Source organism: Nymphalis io, chromosome 23 (assembly GCF_905147045.1).
Source record: "Nymphalis io chromosome 23, ilAglIoxx1.1, whole genome shotgun sequence".
Lineage (NCBI taxonomy): Eukaryota > Metazoa > Arthropoda > Insecta > Lepidoptera > Nymphalidae > Nymphalis > Nymphalis io.
This window is the reverse complement of record NC_065910.1, coordinates 96,718-119,910: the sequence shown is the minus strand read 5'-3', so window position 1 is coordinate 119,910 and position 23,193 is coordinate 96,718. Positions and strand designations below refer to the sequence as shown.

Here is a 23,193-nt window from a genome sequence, read left to right as displayed (position 1 = left end):
AGCGAATCGCTCGATACATAAACGCGCAAGCGTACACGCCCCGCGAAGTTTAGTGATGTTATCAATTATATTTATAGATATCGAAAACGAATTATGAATACGATTTCATTTTTATATTACACATAATATTTTTGCGATAGCCATAATTATGACTATAAACTTTAATTTTTTACTCTGTTAATATCTGCACAGTGTAATTAAATGATCAATAATATACGTCTTTTACCTTATGATTAACTATATAGCGGGAAAACGGTTTTCTGTTTTTAAAACATGTCAAGAATCGCTTAATATTATACAACAGCTGTACTACAATACATAAATAGTATAGAAATGTTCGGCATTATACAATTAGTAACATTGTCAATAACACACGTTAGACATGAAATAACCATTTCCAATTTTGTATAATAAAATCCTGTGAACACATAACTTGATAAGAATCATGTTTCTTACATTTCGGTTGTAAGCCTAATTTATAATATAAATAATAATTATTATGATTTCGACGAGCAAAGTAAAGCTACAGAATAAATATCAAATTATTCACAATAGAAAAACGTGATCGACTTTACAAACGCAACCCTTAGGCTCGCGCCCTCCCAGCGCTACTTCCGCTCCGATAAAGACCTCCCCACGCATTATTGCCTTTCACGTACATACATCCTGACAAGACACTTTTAATTAATACATACACATATATAAACATAAGATATTATACATGTGTATCGATTACTATTTTTTAATAATACACAGACATTTTATAATAAAAAATATTTAATATTACGTATTCACTTCTTATTTTACAATGATATATAGAAATATAGATTTATAGAAATAAAAAAAAAACAGGAATACAATTATCTAAATCTCAATCGGATAATTTCTATCAATACCATCATATTTAAAATGTTTATTATCAAATGCATTGATTTATCGATAGTAATATCGGAACAAACATCGCGGCCCGCCCTACGCCGTTAAATTGCTTCATACGTACAAATGAACGCACACGACATTCATTATTATCTACAGTATGCGAACAGCATATCTAACTTATGTGGGCTCGTGTGTGCGAGTACGAGTAGATACATAACAATTAATATTACTTTAAGTTCGTTTGTACGTTAATACACCGACGATTTGGTACATCATTACGTACCTACTGATGTTTACACATTATATTAGTTAGCGATAGCGATATTTTAATTAAAAAAAAATGAATTTAATTAAATTAAAAAGAAAAAATTTATTTAATTAAAAAAAATGAGAACAGCTGTAAGTAGTATTTTTGTTTTTCGTTTTGAACGGTTAGTTAACCAGTGTAATTGCAAGCACAAGGCCTACTTATTTTCAATTTAAAAAAAGACTCAATGAGTCATTGGTATAGTGGCTATTGAAGGTTTCGAGGTAGTTACGTTACAATTCCGGACGAACAACTAAAAGTTATTGGAGTATTCTGTCGGTGCAGTTAATTTAACCCAATATTACGGGCTTAAATGGTTGACAGCACTACTGAGTTGTCACGTGCCTCATGTGTGCTTATAATTATCTTGTGAGGGATGGTAAAGGACAACATTGTTAGAAAACCTGCTTGTATATGATTTAATTCACAATAATACACCGACTCGCTTATAATAATAGGACTGTGTGGATCGACGGAGAATAATTTCTGTTTATTGTTTTTATAAGATTAAACATTAAGATATACTGAATGTAGATAGTGTATAAGATAAAATTTAGGGCTTTTACCTCAGAAACTTGGTGAATACATAATCATGACACACATGCAGATGGCAACCCACGATATTCGGTTAAGATCAACGTATTCAATCCACTAAGTATCTGTGCTCTGTTATTTTTATATTTATAATAATATATATGACTCGGAGAAGCTATAACATTTATTTAATTAAAAATATTTCAATTAAAGTCATCTCTTTCAGTTTCATTACACGCTACAGTTCGCATTAAATATAACAGAAATAATTGCTTAAACGTTCCATTCCTTTCATAACCCTTAACAGTTATATTAAAACTCAGACGAGATCTTAAGCCGAGATATAATTTCCTCGTGTCTGTAACTTCGCTGTCCGGGATCAGAGTTGTCGTCAAATTGAATGCAATGAAAGCCTTCCTTTGTGTTGGAGACGACGAGATTTATACAAGGAAATATTGTTTATACCGTTTTCAAAGGAATATTTTAATAAAGAGTAAAAATTTATATATAAAACAACATTTTAAGGAAGTACGCCTTTGAGATTTGAGATTCTTTATGAAGATTAGTTTTTGAAAACAATGAATGTGAAAAAATAACTCAACTAACGTTGAAGTAGCTAATTACAGGTTTTTCTATGTAACTTTAACTTTCGAGGCTTTATGTAAAGCGATAAGGTTTAACACTAGCAGTTTATTTTTCTAAGCTTTGCGTCTGTTTTTTTTTTGTTGTACGGATACCATTTGAATTAAAAGTGTGGTAGTTTCTAATTTGACAATCAATAAGGAAGTTTATCGGTTGTATATTTAATAAGGGATTTTGATTTAATTAATAAAATATCCCTCTAGATATATACTTATGTATTTAATAACATGTTCTTTTTTTATAAAATAAAAAAGCAAGAATTTTCCTTTGTACGTTTGTCTTTTAAAACAACCACTTCACGGTAAAATAAGGGACTACAAGGCAGCTAGGTTGACATAAAAATATCTAATATTTTGTATAATTTAAATTAAAGTAATAAAGTAACGTTACAAGGCGAACTGAGATTCCAATTTCGGTCTCACGAAGTGTGGTTATAAACAAAAACAAAACAATACTTTTGTACAGTCGGACGCAGTATCTCTCATATTAAATGAATACTATTTACTTACTAAGTATCCATTAAAACAGCACCACGAAGCATTTTCCCGCTGTGACGTTTACAAGCAAAAATACTTAACATCCCCGTGAGACGTGCGATGATGCATCTGCTCCGCAATGCGCTTGGAACCAGTACTCGGTCGTGTCACGCTAAAAGCTACAGTGGAGTGGAATAACTTTAGGGAAATGATGACGGGCTCCGCTCGCGACTTACTTTGAAACTTACGATTACATTAAAAATTTCATTTTCCATAATTCTAGCAAATGAACCGATTATTATGAAATTTTAATTTGGTTAATAAATAATAACTTTCGACTTTTTTTGATAATCTTATAAATAAAAATGGATGTATCTATCTGCATGAAATCAATAGGCTTCTACACAGTTTGGCCAATCACCATTTGTTCAAATGGTAGTTTAAATCAAAGTTGATATAAATTTATGTATCTTTTTACGGATTTTTTATAGTATCCATTGCGTTGCGACTCGCCGATAAATAGCGCTGCACCAAATCAACTTCAATACCACTTAATCAATCGTCTTTACTGGTCTATTGGAGCTTGTAGGACAACGTTGTGGGCTTGATTAAAATATGTAAATAAAAGGCAATCCTAATTGTCCCATTTGCCCGTCCGCCTACCAATAACATAAAAATGAATGGACTCACTATCTTGTACGTTGACAGTCGGTCTTGTCATTTCGAAAATATTCAGATTTGTAATGTAGAGGCGTTTAAAAAAAGGATTGCAAAATGTAAATCATATAAGCAGGCGACGCTCCCCCTAAATTATCAACTTCATCCATTAATATACCGAGATAAGTAATTATCGTCATATCACGTTAACACGCAACGCAAACGCAATATCCCTTGTTTATAATTTCTGTGGTTGTATGAGAAGCAATGTGCTAATATTAATCTATACTAATAACGGAGATGTTTTTTAATGCTCTACTGAAAAAATCTATTAAACCGACATATGCACACAAAACTTATACCAAAAACATTTAGACAATATTTTATGCGAAGATATTGAATTGGTACGGACTATTATAAAAGTACTAAAGTTCCACAGCTTCTACCCATTTGAAATTTAGGCTATTGAGGAGACAAGCGTGAATTTCATGGATCCGTAAATTATATTAAATAAATTATTTTTAAAAAGCTAAACGGTAATAATATAATTTTATCTGCTTTATATATACAACATATTATACATAAAACAGATCAAGTTATGTTTTAAAACTGCATATATAAAATTTATAAATACTTAATATTGCATTTTAATTTTGTTTAAAATTAAGTCACTTGCAACTTACAGTAGACATTGTATCAAACGTAAGTGTTCTTTGCAGAATAATTTCGTCTTTTTTCAACATATTACAAAATTGTAATTTCTTTTAAATCGCTGTTAATAATGAAACAATTTATTCATTATCATTCACAAAGAATAGACACAACTAGTCACCCTTCGCCCCGGGAGGCCATGGGGCCCGGGGCCCTCTAATTATTCGGTCCCCTCGCAGACCGAATATTGACTTTTAAATCTGTAACATCACGCCGGTGCAGGGAGCAGATTGTTATTACCGGATTAGACGCTCAATTAGATTTCATACGTTGTTTGTTTGTGGCTTGTGGCTTGCGGATATTGCAGTCGGTTTCATAAATTTAGGAGAGTTAATGAAGAAGATTGAATGCATTTTAAAATATAAATTAGATCGATTCTTTATGTGCTTTGAAGCAGCGTGCTAGAGTGTTTCTACCCGAAGAAGGAGATGAGGCCCAACAGTGGGATATTTACAGACTGTAACTCACTTTTTCTTATTAGATCGAATGAGAAACAGACAGCGTTTCCTCGTCAACCACAACATGCAAATACATTGAATTTCTGGTTCGATTCAGAGCGCGCCCGTCTGGTTGGGTATCGTCCACGCGTTATTTACCCAACCGATAAATAACTATAACACATTTGATTATTGTGTTTTAATTTGAATTGTGAGTGGGCACAATTGACATAACGTCTAGTTCCCAAGGTTAATGGCACATTGCCATTATACGGAATGATTTATGTTTTTCACACTGCCATGTTTATGGGCCACTGGAAGCGATACTTTAATATCCCGAAACCGTTTAAATATATTTTCCTTTCTCTGAGGTTTTATTTTCAAAGTTATAATCTTTATTAATAATTTTTTGCATCGATAGTTTTTGAGCTCTACTTGAAATGACCAGAAGGTGATCGTTAATCTTAATCGTAATCTTGTAAAAACTCCCTAGTGTTGTACGATATCATCTAAAGATTATTTTGGAATTGAAATTTTAATTTTTTTTGATCGGATTAAGTATTGTGCAACATTTCGCGAGTCCGACTTGAGAAGAACCAACGTACGAATCTCTTTTTAATTTCATTTCTACAAATTTTGTTTTAGAACTAAAATAACGTTTTAAGTTAAAAAGTTTATTCACTTGTTGAGGAAATTAAATAGAAGCTATAGAAATAAATCGAAACGAACACTAACAAATTATCCCATCATCCGGCAAAATCACCACAAATTGAACGAAGAAAACTAATGGTCACCTCGCCGCCACCTGGGAATCGAACTGACCCTCCGCTCGGCACAAAATTAACTTTGATCCGCAATACGACTTTATTGCAAATTGCTGAGTATAATGCTAAATCAAGACTAAGCCTGGGGGTTGAATATTTGGTAGTCTTGCCTACAGAGCTAAGAACATTATAGAGTGGAGTTTGTACGTAAAAAAATAAACTTTCATGTGATGTAAAAATGGATAGTCGTTATGCAATTACATATAAACCACACTAAAATCGATCGCTGTATAAATATAAGAATACTAATCAAATACAGATAATTCATTTATTTCATCGAGTGGCTTTGGACGATTGTCTTTGGACTTTTGTTATTTATTGACGTCTGATGGTAAGTGCCTTATCCGCTTTTCAAACCGGAACATATCAATACAACAATATTGATGTTTAGCGATAAATGAGCGAAGAGTGAGAAGTACCCAAGCGGACTTTATCTAATCAAAAGGAGTCATTTAGAAGAAAAAATATGTAAGAATATTACATATATTGAATTATCAACGTGTACTTTTATTTTGAATATTTAGGTGGGTATTAAATCTAAAAAAAAACTTTAAAAAAAGTACTAAATATATGTAATGCACAACCATGGCATCATTCTATATTAATTTATTCTATTCAACTGATTGGGCTGAAACTCACACACACACACACACACACATACACATGCACACACATCACACTTCATGTCATCACACACACACGTTTTCCAATAGAGATTAAATAGAAGTGTTAAAAAGTTTTTATTATGTATAGGTTAAAGTTACTGTCAATTCTACCGCATTTAGCTCTGTGGTCTGGACTTATTGAGAAAAGTGTTTATGGGACATTCCGCAAAAGGAAACCTGTTTTTTTATTAACATTGCTTTACGTATAGGCGATAACTTGCTCTCAGTACCCCTTCGATTCAAATATCTCGATTTTTTTGCGAAATTCCTCCATTAGCTTGATATGTTTATTTTTGTGTTCACTGATTATTTCTACACAAATGTTGCTTATTCGAACCACCAGTTTTTAATATAAATATAAATAAACATTTTTGAAAACAATTCTTTATAAATTTTCTTGAGACGTTTTCGTTCACAGTATTGTATCGCCGTGATGGAGTAACTTATCTGTAAGCTTTCAAGCCTCGGTAAAAGAGCCGTACATACTTTTTGACTCGGTGCCTTTATATAATTGCTAGTCATTTATAATTGATTTCCCATAATTTCCCGCTACACTCTACGAAACCATAGCAACGACACAATTTATTGGATTTGTCCAATCACAGTAGGTGTATTTTACTCAAGTGGGTTCTTCCTATGAAACGCACATGCAAGCACTTTTGGAATGTGGTTTTATAGGTTGTGCCTACGCGACCGAGCTTCGCTCGGCTCAATCTCATGACAATTTGCGTTTTTTTCTTAAAAGTCGCGACATCTTTATTGGTTAACTTAAAAAGCAAAACCTTATCTAAGTACAAAACTTTAGTTAAATGTTAGCCTTTTCCGAGATACGCGATATTTTTTTATATATATAGAAAAGTTAATGTACACAAGCTGTCATTTTTTTCCTATAAAAGCCATTATGGGAAAAAGTGAACTACAGGCACAAGGGATATAACAATTTACTACCCAAGCTGGATGGCGCATTGGCGATGTAAGGTATGTTTAATATTTTAGATAGTGCCAATGTCTATGGGTGGTGGTGACCAGTTACCTATTATAATTTAAAACGTCTCATAATGTAGGACGAACGTACGATGAGCCACACACACACACAAAGAAGCCGTAAACAGAACTTAAGAATATTATAATAAATAAACGCTATATATTACAAGTTAATGGTCCAACGTCATAATCGTCGTCGTAATATAAGGCGTCACAGGTAAATAAGAAGAAAAATGTATTTTGGATATGATTTGCGTAAAATGCGTTCTTGTGAGCGACAACGTCGGGGAAGAGGTGACTGTGATAAATTTCAAGTCAATTGGGCTTTCTCTCGGATTGATTCTGCCTAAAAGAACCGTCTAGAAGCTTGTAGTTGCTCTTTATCGCTAATGAAATCAGTAGCCTGCTTTTAGTAATAAGCGGCTCATAATAGTATTAAACTTTAAACCGTGCAATATAATGATATGACAATACAAAAGCGATTAGTAACGTAACGCGCACCCGCACCCCGTGTTATCGATGTGTCGACACCTGCCTATCACTACGTGGGCGCGGCGTCCAGGTGGCGATGAGTTAACTTCACTTAACAACTCATGCTATCTGATTTTTGTATTAATTTATTGTTCTTATTTTATTAGCATGGGGTGTATTCAATGTATTAAATTTTTTTTATTGATTACACGATTACTGCTTACAAAATTGTCACTGTATTTATTTACATGGATTTTGTGGAAATTTAATTTATTATAAATATAATTTAAATGATCATTCTTTATATATCCACTGATACTATGTTGTAATTTTCATATAATAAATAAATTTCTCGACTTAGAAACTTACTAAGTCGAGATGGCCCAGTGGTAAGAACGCGTGAATCTTAACCGATGAACGTGGGTTCAAACCCGGGCAAGCACCTCTGAATTTACATGTGCTATTTCTGTTTAAAATTCATCTCGTGCTTTTCGGTGAAGGAAAACATCGTGAGGAAACCTGCATGTGTCTAATTTCATCGAAATTCTGCCACATGTGTATTCTACCAACCCGCACTGGAGCAGCGTGGTGGAATAAGCTCCAAACCTTCTCTTCAAAAAAAGGGAGAGGAGGCCTTAGCCCAGCAGTGGGACATTTACAGGCTGTTACTGTACTGTACTGTAAATAAATTTCATATACTACTTCATAAATTATTGTTTTTGAAGCAGGGGTCAGAAAAACAGAAAAACTTCTTTTTTTATATAGAATAGGAAGGCGGACGAGCATATGGGCTACCTGATGGTAACTGGTCACCAACACCCATAGACATTGGCATGTAAGAAATGTTAACCATCGCTTAAATCACCAATGCGCCACCAACCTTGGGAACTAAAATGTTATGTCCCTTGTGCCTCTAATTACTCACCCTTCAAACCGGAACACAACAATACCAAGTACTGCTGTTTTGTGGTAGAATATCTGATGAGTGGGTGGTACCTACCCAGACGAGCTTGCACAAAGCTCTACCACCAGTAAACTTTAGGTTACTACATTTTAGGATCGCAAAGACGACAATCATACAAATATTACTTTTTATTTTAACGATTACCTTTTAATTGAAGTTGTAGTCGATTAAAATTTAATCAATTTTTTTTTAATTAAGTTCTCATAGAATACACCCGAATATATTTATATTTTTCAGTCCATATCGCGGTTCACGGGAGAAATTATAAGCAAACAACGTAGCTTTGACCGCTGAACGTAAGTTATTGCGCTAATAAATCTTAATGTTGCGCCGCGGGAGCGCTAATGCTCCTTAATGCCGTGGGGTTGTGTGTGTGTCGGTACCGTATATTTAGGAATGGACTCAGTGTAACATAATATTTACTCTTTTTATAAGAGATTATAATGTGTAAGACACTCTCTATCTTCGATTCCATTTTAATAGGAGATGTTATAGCACTGTTGCCTCACTATCACGGTCCGATGAGACGACAATCAGACGTGTCAGGAAAGAGTTTAGATAAAGATTCAACGACTTAACGTGCTATCCGAGGTACGAGAACATCCAACAGTAGTTTGAACTACTTTTTACTTGTCCAACCCAAAATGCACTCTTAGTGCAAGCTAGTCACTGGGCCAGCCAGAGATAGTATTTTTACTTTTACATTAATTAACCGCTACTTCATTTATATTTAAAACGACTAAAATTAAGCGGACGCATTTACCTTGTCACTGTCAACATAATATCGATTGCTTAAATATTTTATAATTAAAATTGGCGCGTTAAAAAAGGCTGAACTGTAATAATTAATAATAGAGAAACATTTTCCATGTAAACCAGACAGCGCCGCTGCCTCCACGCTGCCGTCAGAATTATATATGAGAGTATTTCTATCGATGTCGATGAACGCGACGCGACAACACTATAGTCGTATATCTTTTTAATAATGAAAGGATTTAGTAAACAAAGTGCGAATCAGGGCTGGGGTAGGTAGTAGGTAGTAGGGACGACATTTTTTATTTATTTTTATTCGATGCGACCGCGACCGCGACCGCGCTACCGACAATCGCTGAATATATAATGAGATGTAATATGAACTCCAATAGTTACAAACAATAAATATTATTCGTGAAATGAGAAATTATTTTTCATCAACTGTATTTAAATATAGCAAAAAAAATCGTTAAATTTAAAACATGTTTTTGTTACCTCTGCGTTTATATTTAGTTTTAGTGATAAAAATGTAAAACTTTTGTGCCAATAGCTAATAATTTACGCCCTCGTTGGTCTACGGGCAGCTGACGGCTGATACCGCGGTCGAGAGTTTGAATCTTGAGTCGTGCCAACAGCTTATTATTATTAAAAGCAATTATGTACCTACATACATCCTCTACATGCAACAAACTGTTATTGGTTGCCCGGTTATCGACTCTAGTTAGGCTTTCTCTGCGTTTCGTTATTGTAACGAGGCAAGCTTTTTTTATTTAAATAAAAATGCATAATATACTTATTATTGAGTAGCTTCGCTTACAAAGCGTTTATAAACAAATATATAATAAATAATATAATAAATAATAACCTGGGACATTTTTTCACACACGACAATCTGATCCCAAATTAAGCTTGTACAAAGCTTGTGCTATGGAAACCAGACAACTGATATACTACATAAACTACTTTTCTTTTGTAAATACATACTTATATAAATAATTACACCCAGACTCAGGACAAACAGACATGTTCATGCACACAAATGTCTGTCCCGGGTGGGAATCGAACCCACAACCTCCGGCATGAAAGGCAAGTATCTACCAACCACGCCAACCGGCTCAAAATCATTTCGAATTACGCCATTCTACTATTCGTAACCAAAACGAATCGTTTCTTGAGTGTTACTATATTACACGTCTTATAGGAGACTCAGTGTTAATACAGTACAGTGCAAATAAGTTTACCTCGTGCCGTATCTGTAACCAATAACACGCGGGTCGCCCTGACTAATATTTTTACAGCTCCGCTAAAACATCGACAGGTGGTGGTAAACAATGACTTCTCTTTTATTCGAAATGTAATAATATACACAAAAGATGTAGAGATTGTTTGTTGATCAAATTATTTTCATTGGATATGTCTTACAATAATACTTTAACAATTTAATTATTTATAGACAGCGATAAGAAAAGAAGTAGTAAAATTTAAAAACAAATAAAAAAATAAAAAAACCAAAGACACACACGTTATATGTAATATAAGACCATAATATAATAGTTATTTTTTTTTAATAAAGGTTTTAAGTAGTTTCCTATTATAGTTATCGGTGTTGATATTCTATAACTCCGCCTGCCTCATGTAATAACAATATCTGGGGCAAATGTTTAAGAAGTATAATATTTTAAAACAAACGTTTTAGTATTGGAAGTTCAGTATAAATGTTAAAGGTAACCTAACTTGACAAACATCAGAATTACACCTCAGACCTTAAAAAAGTAGCTACAAAAGCTCGCACTATAAAAATAAATAATAAAAACTTTACAAGAATCTCACAGTTTGGCGCGAAGTAGTCGCTGATGTAAGGGCCACTGTTCATTCAATACATAGCTCCATGTACTGCTATACAACGCTCAATAAAATCTGTTTTCCTTCTGTGGGTTCCATTTATTGTTTTCGTAACCACTCGATGACTGCATTGTGTGCTCTAAATACAGCACTAAGTTGAACAAGAATATAGTTTGTAATCGAACCGAATGATGCCAAGTTCGGTGGACGACAAGCACTAAAAATCCAGTCTGATCGTGCACTTGTGTGGCGAGATTTGGAAACACGGCGTAATAGACAATGGCTACTGTTTCACGGGTTTTAATTATTTCCTACAGTGTGAATGGGTTTTCGAATGCGTATTTTTATTGTAGCTTCACTGTGTGTGCTCTGCACTGTGTGTGGCTAAGCGAATGTAGTAAACATTCGCTATCAGTAGACAACCTTTTGATTGAGGGATTTTGATATTAGTTTACAGCGGTAAACGTATGCTATACTACTTAAAAACTATTCTTTAGCAGAGTAGCAAAACAAAATGTATATACATTTGAATGTCTTTATCGATACTAATATTATAAAGTTGAGTTAATTTGTTTGTTTGAGTTCGCTTGTCACACGCACTACTGATGCGATTTGAATGTTGCGTTTTGTAGACCATTTTTTTTAATGTTTAAGAAAAGTTAAAGACTGAATGACATAACGCTACGACCCGCGTCGGCGGAGCACGCTTAGCGCGGTTTCGCCGAGCGGACCAGATAGTGCTTAAAGCATAAATATCTGAAATATTTTATATTATGCAAATAAAATATTATTATATTATTTAATTAAACAATACAATCTTTCTCTCAATTAAGCTTATAAAGCTCTAAGCTCGAACCTGCGAACTAGACATTAAAGTAAAAGAGATATTTTTCCGATAAAAACAATTATAAATTATTGTTATCGTCAACAGAACTACATCGGTAAGTCGTTCGTCTCTTCGTTCTATTTACATTTCATCATTTTGTAGGTCCGAGGTTTATTTGCGAGCAGCTCGGTTCACTTCCACATTATTTGCTCCGCATTAACTAAATACGCCGCCGGCCTCAGCAAATATCGTCTAAACATGGGAAAAGTTTAAAAACGACTAATGCACGGATTTCTAAGAATTCTGAATATACAAAGAAACAACGTGTTCACACTACATCACACCTCATCACGCTACATCAAACTACTTTAAAAGGAAACTAGTTATTAATATAAAAAACTAATTGAATAGTATTTATATAATTAGGTTATATAAATATAATAAAATGGTTTGCGACTTTGAAATAGTGAATAATTTGATCACGTATAAATTAAAATTAGCTTATAAAAATTGTTCAAATATACTAATATATCATATTTATTTAATAAATATTATGTATATCACATTTATATACATATGAGTTTTAAACAATTTATAACGTTCCATTTTTATGTCAGCACCAATAAAACTAAATGAAGAAATGATCTATGTGTGGGAACATATTGAATACATATCTAAGAACAGTGTCCCCTATTACACACTATTTATTATTGACCAAGAGCGTTTAATGACAACACAGTAGCGTAAAAGAATCAATATGATTGTAATCAGTAAACAGCCGTCGATAGTTAACGCGTTTTAACGGAGTATTGGTAACTTTCACGGATTACAAATCGCCTTATAGCGTGACGTGCTGCTGTAAAGGCTCAACAAAGAGCCTGTAACACGTCACATTAATCCATCGAACGCGGTATCTTCATCGAGCAATGAAGTTTAACTATTATACCCAAGAAAACAATTTATGCAAAATTGGACTGAAGTGTCATAGAAATTTTATGATTACAGCAAAAGTTTTTTTTTATATTATTCCTACGGCAGAACAAACACAATGGATTTAATTTGAACTTAGTTTAAGCGCCAGTAAGCTGTAAAGTTAGATGTAAAATTTAACCGTGTGTATCGCATGTTAACGAAATACAAATATTAGTGAACGTACGACACAAATTAAGACTAATTCCTAACGCAAAGCATAGTTTATCTTGAAACTAAATGCTTCTACAAAGCTACCATTAGCAGATTACTGAACGCGTCATAGAATTTGACAATTTACGATCATTAAAACGCTCACCACGTTGTGGGTACAACTTGTTAACGTTGTTTATCTCTTCGCGTCTGATTTACATTGATGGCGTTGTTAATACCATTACAAGCAAAATTGTATTTGCTATCGGTAATTAGGTATTCGTACCAGCAACAAGATCTTGTTAAACTTAGCAATAATGCATTATTTTTAATTTTAATATGCAAAGTAATTTAAATCAATTAATGTAATAAATGTAGATGCTAATTTATCTTAAGCTTTCGTCTCCATCGACCTTTAACAATGAAACGCACATAAAAACCTAAAGTATATTTATATTTCTGGATACGTAACACGAAGGTTGATCCAGGTAGAAGGCCTCGTGAAATGTATCAATAGAGTGCAAGTTTTGAGCGGAGCGTGCGAAGTGGGAGTCACGCAAGGTGAACCATTTGGACCGCTGTTTTATTTTTTATATGTACACTTTTTGTATGGTCGTTGACGGATGTCAGAAACAACAGTTTGATATGTTATTTTAAGAATAAAATCAACGGCTGGACTTTATGTAAGTATGAAGACGTATAAATGTATTTTTTATATTTTCCTTATCAATTTTATAATATGGTAATTTATATGATATAACATATTATGAAATTTAAAAAAGTTTTCTTCTCCAAGTATTATTTTACAAAATTGGTATAAGACATTGGTATAACTAAGAAATATTAACCACTCACCTTGGGAATTAAATACCATGACCTGGCTAAATATTGAATACAACAATTATAAATATTGCTGTTAGGTGGTAGAGTATAACATGATGAGCGGGTAGTGCCTATCCAGACGTGTCTGCATTAAGCCCTACCACTAAGTATTTCTCTTTATCCAGCTCAGCTAAAAGACTTACGTACAATTTCAAAGGTAATACTAATTTATTTACTATTACTAACCTGCACCCTGCTCTCCGTGAGTCCAATTCGCATCGCAATCTCCTCTCTCATGAAGATGTCCGGGTAGTGTGTCTTCGTAAAACATCGCTCCAGTTCATTCAATTGTGCCGGAGTGAACCTGTTTAAGTTTACAAAGTCACTTTGAAAATCAAATATCATGATATCACATGTAAATGTTGTTGGATTATTAAGTCTCTTAGTCTACAGGCAACAGCATTAGTATATGTAGAGTTTAGTTCAGATTATTTGGCATTGTAATTAATTTTGAACAAGTCGGTGATTAATTTTAATTATATGAAGTAACAGTGAGTCAGACAGTTCAATTAGATGCAATTAAAATCATACAACTTCAATTTCATGGTCAATAACTCCGTGGCCGCATGGCCAGGTGAGAAAAGTCTACTGTTTTATGAGCAATGGGTGCAGACTCATCACGTACAACAGGGTGCGTTGTTTCTCGCTGACCTTTGTATTAATGAGAAACGTATACGCAGTAATCATTACCTGGTTCTGTGCCTTTTCTGCTTGGCTGGCTTGTCGCTGTCGGACGCGGAGGACGACATGCTGACCGGCACCGTGGACATGTGCGAGCCGTGCTGTTGGTGAATGCCGCCTGAAATTGTGTACCGCGATATAGACTTCGAAATGTTAACAAACTAGCAATATAAAGTCGAATCAATTTAAGACAGAGCCCTACTAACTGACACATTATATATTATACACTTTCTGAACTAAGCTGTTTTCTCATAATCTGTAACTCTCCGTTTTAATTATATAATTATTTTAATAATACATATTTGTAAACAAAATATAACCGACGTTGTTGTAACATATCTCATAGATAAAACATTGCATCAAAAATTTTAAATCGGCTGCGTAACTAAAATTGCAAATCTATTCAAATAGAAAACATATGAAAAGTAGCATAATATATTGATAAGAGGAACAACTATAAAATTAAGTATAAACCACAAAGCCAAACATTCAACAGATGTAGGTTTTAACGTTGCGTAGCAGATTTACATTGTTTTATAATTTGTAGTATAACATTGATATGATCATGTATAGTCTAACTTATCAAATTTCAATGTGTTTATTTACATATATTAATTAACTAGCTGGGCCCGCAGTTTTACCTGCATATAACTTAAAAAAATCACGAAGCAGGCTTATAATACTTCAGTATATACAACATTTTAAGTTTTATTTTCGTAGAATATTTGTATTTATGCGGTTTTTGCCGCATCTGGATCTAGATAGGGCAACATACAATTGGAATCATACATGAGAAAAATATCATTCCTTTAAATCTATTTCAAGATACTTGAATGTCTTTCCTTGTGCTTTATTTATTCTGACTGCAAACGATACCTTCACAGGAAATTGTGTCCTTTTAAAACTAAAACGTAAATCTGTTTTTTTAATAAGTACTTCTGTTCTATCTGTTTTTTTAATAAATAGTAAATTCTTCGCTCAGAGAAACGGAATTGCGATTAAAAGCGGAAATGTCGCTAGTATTCATGCCATAATTCCACGCGATCACGATTTGTACTATTTTTAACAATATTTATTTTTTATTTATATTTATTTAAGGCTTTACTTCACTTGTCAAACTACCGACTAAGTATAAATTTAACAAAACCATGAAAAATATATATATGCGGCAACGACACGAATACCTAACATATAAACTTTAACTTACAAAGTTATTTACAAACCAAAAATAAATACGTATGTACGTGTGAGTATTTTTAACAACTTACTGAACTACCTGATGTAATAATATATCAAAACTATAAAAAATACTAAAAACTGTCTCCTCGATATTTTTCATATATGCAAATAATGCATTATTTTAGAACAAATTTGATTACCATACAAAAGGTTATAGTCAAGCTTAAAATATAGACGTATATTTACGTATGGGCGAGTTAATACCGTAATTTACCAGCATAAGCTGAACCCCATTTAATATGATTGATCGTATAGATTTGAGTTCAACTTACATTGGAAGTTTTAAATCTCTGAAACTGTCCATTTTTTAACTTTGTTTTGTTATTATAAACTTTGAGTTATCATCATTTTGCAGACAATCATTTATAGCTAAAGTTTCACCCAATTCAACTGAACAGTTATTTTGTAGCAATTTTATCGAATAAACGTTTGACGTGATTCTTTAAATGGTCATAACTTTATTATTTATGAACCGATTCAAATAAAACAAACATTTAATTTGAAGTGAAGTTAGTCACAATACATTACTGAAAACTGCACTCAAATACGTTTAAATGAAATAATCTCATAATATAAGATTAGCGCGCACAAGCGCACAAACGCACAGACAAACAGAAAAAATTCTAACAATCATTGTTTTGGGTTCCATTGCGTTGATAAAGTCCCCCGGTAATAGGTTTACTCATATATCTTCCATGTACAGACAGCGATCAGTTACAGATTTATTATATGTATAGATGTTACTGCTTAGCTAATATTTATTGTGTAATGTGATAGTGCACGCTTAGACTACCTGCACCTACTAGGTACCTACCATTAGTAGAACATTTACCAATAATGATAATTTCAAAATGCACTATTGTTTTTGATGTCATATTGTGTCTACTGTGGTTGTCCTGTTGGTTGTCCTAGTATAATAAATAAATAAATAATATAAAGTGACATTAATAGCATTATAATAATAAATCCAAATTCATAATTGTACTTTAAAGGTTTCATACGTTGTGATTAACAAATATTTAATCCACCCAAAATATAGTATGGTATAATATATTTTACCAAAAATAAAAATAAAAGTTGTATAATAGCGTTGGACTACACCGCCTATTGAAGCTTTTTTTTTTATTTATTTAAGTAAGGCGGAGGAGCATAAATGGACTCGCCAATAGCATTTCTGATAGTACGTGAAGAGGTAGGTCATTTTTGCCCATAAACATTGACACAGTAGAAGTAGTAATAGTTCTTACCTAAACGCCCCAAAGCCACGACCACGGGGTCTGCTATGACACTTGTAACTTCACTATATAATTCTGCATGGAGACGGATTATAAGCTTATAAGGTCAAAGAACTAGTTTCTCATTGGCGAAACAAAATAACTCCAAAATGAGAGATATTGGATGAAGTTTACTATAAGTCAGGAAATGTAACCAGTGACCACTAAGTGGGTCGTACGTCAGTGTAACGCTGGTCTAAATAAAAATCAATACCTTGCAAGTGGTCGGCTCTGATGGAGTGCGCGAGGAGACGCGCGCCCGGCGCATGATGGCGCTCCACGCTCGGCTTTAGATCGAGCTTGCTCTCAGAGCACTGTTCTTTGTGACCTGCTAAAGGAAACAGGTAAAACTGTTAATAGACAATACTTCTCGATCCGATTTGCATTTATCTACATAATATTATCATGATGTCGTTTGTACTATGTAAAAAGTATCTACGGCTCCGTCGATTGTATTTAGTTAGTCTATTTATGTTTCCTATAGTAAATATTTATAATAATATTATAAATGCGAAACTAACTGTGTCTGAAAGCGTAACACGCCTTCACGGCTAGAACAATGAACCAATTTTGATGAAATTTGGTATGAAGCAACGTCGAACCCCGAGGTAGGATATAGGTTTCTAGATATACTTTTTTAAACAACCTTTCAAACAACAACATAACTCCCCTGCAAAAGACGCGAGCGAAGCCGCGGGCGAGCACTAGTATGATATGAATGAATCCGACGCGTGCCTTGTCTCGTGACCACGTACTACGTAATAAATGACTCAGAAAACAAAGATCAGTTGCAAGTTTAAAACGAATGTTTTCCATTATTAATACCCTGTGTATGAGTATCTTACTCATTTTATGTTCTTAAGAAGATGTGGACAACTATCACAATTAGCCCGGTCGTAATATTGTAGTTATTGCACTATAAATAATATAAAAGTACTTTGTACTGATTTGTTTCGGTTTAATTGTTGAGTGAGCGAGTGTACTCACAGACACATACTGTATAGATCTCGTGGTCGGCGTCGCATTGACTGTGTATGAAGTGGTTTGGAGCCTAATTTGCTCGTATTCCGGTGTAAATAAATTATAAGGCAATATCTTGATTATTATTTTTTTTAGTCCATGATAAAATACAACGAAAAACAACCAATACATTAAATCGATATATATTATATAGTTAATAATATTTATTACCATTCAAGTAAAAACTAAATGCATAATATTTAAAAAAATATGCAAACCTAGATATGCAAAAATGCTTTGTATATATAAGAACTCGAAACATATTTTTGTATTTAAATAATAATAGGCATTACAACATTTTAATAATAACTCACTATTATAATTTCACGAATATCCGTATAGCAAACAAGTAGGTAACTTTATAGGACGATACAACGTTGTATCGCCTGTGGCTTACGGGATTACACCGGGATCGTAAACAGACCTTAATGGAATTGAATCCCGTAAAACAGAACTGCGGCTTCACTGCGCCATTGTCTTTATACGAGAGTCAAATATTTTATGGTTTTTATATAGTAACGTTTTATATTATAACATAGATATAATTTTAATAGGATATTAAATAAGTAACAAAGAACACTACAAGTACTGACTTTAACGCGCTCTACTCGTACTAACTTCATATTAACCATTTTATTAGTGAAAATTGTACCTTCCACATGTTTACTTATATAAAAATTAATCATTGAATTATCGCCTGCTTCCCACGACTCTGGCCGCATTATCAACATCGTGATGAAATCTGCATATGTCTAATTACAACGAAAATCTGCCAAATTTGTGATCACCAACGCATTTTGGAGCAGCTTGCTCAAACGGAGAGGGGGCCTTAAGCCAGCAGTGGGACATTTACCGGCTATTGCTTCACTTTCACAATTTCGAATTTATAAACTTTAAATAAACTACTTACCTTATAAATTATTACATATTAAAAAGTAGTTGGTTTATTTAATTTATCTTTAAATTGAATAAACATTTAATGTATACAATAAGTATCTCTTAAGACTTTACAGTTTGAGGAAATTAACATTTAATTTATGATTCTCCTGTGCCATTGTCTATTTAAAATTTAACTCTTTAGCGATCCACGACCTACTCAGCACTTTAAGTCAGGCTAAAATTATTTTATATGTTTATACATCCGTGTGTACATACGTATGAAACTGCTCCTACTTGATATTCTATCAGTTTACAGTATTGAAGGACAACTGTTGCCCGTTATTGACGATATACCGTCTATGTATCTTATAGTGTCACTGTGTAGGGGCAGCGGTGACCACATACCATCGTCATTTACTCACTTGCCTTAATTCAACAAATTGTATTTAAGATGTATGTTGCTATTTTGAAATTGTCCGCGATGTGGGTCAGAAGGACCTTAAAATAGCAAATCCGGCATCCTATCAAACACAACAATTTGTAGGTTCTCAGATATTCACTTTGCAATACAAACAAAATCGTTCTATTTTTTATATTAGAATTTATAAGAAAAGTAATACTAGACAGACATGTCGACTGACAGATAACCAAAAAACGTAACGAAAATATACAGAAGTCGCTTCCACATGTCTTCTATAATTGTATGTAGATATGTTAGAAGAACGATTTCGAATGAATTTATCCCTTAAAACAAGTAATAGAACCGCGTTAAATGAGTCAATTTTATTCGATCAAATGCTAAATCAAATGGATTTGTGCATTCAATTATAATTTTCCATTTGTCGATTATTGATAACGTGAAATATTAAAGAGTCCAACATATTTTGTCAATCCACATTACCTGGGACGCGGCTCACATAAAAAACACAGTTGTATTACTATCCGCGATTTGTGGATGACGTCCATTTATTTTTTATCCAATTAAATTATATCATCTTAGAATCTATCCGTGCAATCTGATAAAATCTTTTGCGTTTGTTACGTTGTACCCATGTATTGTTATTCATATACCCATGTATTATCAAAGCCTATAGAATACATAACATCACGCTTATCAGTGAACTGAAGTCTAAGGTTATTAGTAAGTAGTATTCTAAGAACCGGTTGACCGATTCGTATTATTCAAACATAAATGTTTTTCGTTGGCTAACAATATACCTAGGTACTATTTTTGAAAATAACGGAACAGCCATCTTTATTGGATTATCACTAAGGTATACTTAGGCTTCGTTTTATTTCTCAATAATATGACGACTGATTTCGATAATTAAACTGTGCTGTGCATTGTGGGCAAATAATTTTTTTAATCAAATCGGTTGAATAGTTTCTTAGTTCAATAGTAAGGCAACTCATTAAAGTTCGTTTACTGACGTTCGCCCATTTCCCGACAGCTTTGTGTAAAATTATATGATACGTAGTTACATTACAAGTAAATCCTGCAACAATCAATATTATTAAGCTAATAACTAATATCATATACTAGCTTTCGACGCATTCTATTCCAGTAAAAATAACCGTTTTCACTTTAGAGTACGAAGAACGCAATGTGTAAGTAATCATTTTAGTGAAAAAGAAATGAACCGAAGGTAAGATGTGATCGCTTGATTGATTTTGCTAATTGTTTTAGAAATATATTAATCCTATTTTGTCTCCATATTATTATATATCGGTCACAATTTTTAAATATATGACTAGATATTATTATAAAAATATAAATACAAGCACATTGGGCCTTTAGTAAGATATGATCTACATATACCTACAGGTGGGTCAATAAATCTCTTCGTTAAATAAATAACAATTTAATTTCACCACAACATTAATACTTCTATGTTTATACTTTATATTAAAAAAAATTAAACTAACCTCGTCTGCAAATTCAAAATAAAGATTAACAATACTTTAAGGGACTGGCACTACTTGAGAGAGTTTAGTAGTAGGAAGTTTTATTTAGTGGATTTTCACTTTTTAATTGTTATGTTTCGAATGGTGGTGGTGTATAAGACTTATTTACATTGAGGACTTCAGAAAATGTACTGATCAAAAATAGTGCCTGCACAAATCATGCCAGCGTGGAGGTGCAATGTTAATACTACAGCAGGAAGTAGCCACAATGCTCTATTAACATTTGACCCGAAATAGTGATTACAATTATCATATTTTTTACATACGACAAATTGAAATTGATTGCACACAAAAATAAATGGAAAAAATTGGAAAAAACGGAAAACTTAAGATTTTAATAAAATTCTTAGACCAGCCTTAAAAATTGCAGGTTTTAATGCCGGTTCGTGTCGGTAGGTATTTAGGTGTAAGTAGGTAAGTACAATAGTTAGCTTTGGATTATTAGACATGATTTACTTGTGAAAATAAAGTACTTTTGCCGATGATTATGTCTCAAATGCTTAACAGTTAAAACAAAAGGAGTAAACAATGTAGAAGTGAGCCCTCATTGCAGGCAGTACCTAGGTCCCTATATGGTTATGTGTAGATGTATGAAGGGGAGTAAGCCAGTTCTTTAGGCATATGAATATAATTTCATAATTGAATTTGAGACTTATAAATATCAGCGCATTGTCAGCGTAAAGTTGAGTCACCTAGGATTATTTGTTTGAGGATTAGTTATTTATTTATAAGACCTCTTTCATGTTAATAACAAATAGGTATCCTTTAAAGTATTGTTTGTGTATCATTATGTTAGTAATTTACCTCCTAAGGCTGTCGCCGTGAGATTATTAAGCATGGCCTCAAAAGGCCAACCTTGGCCACCCCCTATTCCGACATCTTCTAATCACTTCCTCGCCAAACTCCAAGACTCCCGGCACAGTTCACAGTTCACGTCAAAAAAACACTAAAATAACACTAGGGTTTAGCTTTACTGTTCTCTATCCGGTTTCGAAGGACCAAAGGACATTTTAACTTTTATAAAGCACAAGATAAAAAATATCGGGTCACACTCGCGGGCACAAAAGGACAAAATATCAGTGAAAACGCGGCTTAATACAAAATAATTAGCGTTATATTATAGTCAATTAGTTTTAATTACGACACCGCTCAACTTATTTACACACTTAATTTTTGTTATAAAATTAATATAACCCGTTTAGTATCAATTTGTATAAATTTGCAGTTTGATTGGTACGCCCTTAAAATGATCGTTTAATGTGGAAACTCGCCGTCGACTGGTACAAAAACAGATAGTGCTCACATTGTTGTCGAGATAGCGATCGAAATACGAACAAAGAAAAATACATCCGTCTCTGTCCGACACGCAACTACCCCATAAAGGTTCGAAACGATATTCAAACTCGCATCAGTAATGGATGTTAACATTTTGTTTACGGCCGATTTGAACAAACGAATAATCTATTATTTCATTCGTGCTCGTATTATTGATACGACGCTTTCGCCTTTCTGCAATATTCAGCAAGTACATTTACGTTCGTCTCTTTTTAACAAACGGTCACCGAGTCGTGTTCAGCCGCATCTATCTCTTTCTTTTGTAGAATTTGTAAGTCCCACGGAGCGGTGGTGGAGATATTCGACCAATGGCAACGTCGGGAAATCACTTCTCGCTTCAGGGCTGGCCCAGAGCAGATATTGAAATATTATGTGTATAGTTCGTTCAGGGCGTTTCGTTCTTTTGTAATGGAAAAAACAAATACAGGCGGAGGCTATAGCGGTACAGATGTTGGGTAAACACGAGTGGTATCGGGAAATATTTCAGACTTGAGTGCGATGTCTTGTACCGTCTCTTGTTTTCGGACGCCGTTGAATAAGGAATGCGTTTTGGATCGTACATTTTTTTGCTTTTGAAATATTTAATTCTCTTGGTGCTCGGGAAAACTTATTCTGTGATTGTATTATTGTATGTTTTAATTTGCTTTAAAGACAGACTTTATTACTTTATGGACTTTACTCAGGAATCGAGGAGGTTTAACATCTACTATCGGTCGGTGTACCTACCCACCAAGAAGTCAATTATTTCTTACGGAATTAAATATTTTCTACCTTAAACCCAATTACGTATAATATACTGGCTCTGAAAAATATAAACCTTATTT

At 33.4% G+C, this 23,193-nt stretch overlaps 1 protein-coding gene across 2 annotated transcripts in view; it reads right to left on the bottom strand.

Annotated features, from left to right (window-relative positions):
* Positions 1–22,276, bottom strand: part of LOC126777684 (homeobox protein orthopedia-like) — a 37,678-nt gene extending 15,402 nt beyond the window's left edge. Inside the window, exons 1-4 of one of the 2 annotated variants that reach the window (XM_050500820.1) lie at positions 21,839–22,276; positions 17,385–17,501; positions 14,667–14,775; positions 14,163–14,280 (exon numbers count right to left, since the gene is read on the bottom strand). In XM_050500820.1, coding sequence (XP_050356777.1) covers positions 14,163–14,280; positions 14,667–14,775; positions 17,385–17,501; positions 21,839–21,872 — 378 coding nt within the window. In that variant the 5' untranslated portion in view covers positions 21,873–22,276. The remainder of the gene's footprint in view (positions 1–14,162; positions 14,281–14,666; positions 14,776–17,384; positions 17,502–21,838) is intronic. The other variant, XM_050500821.1, reaches the window with a different exon arrangement.
* Positions 22,277–23,193: the final 917 nt, after the last annotated feature.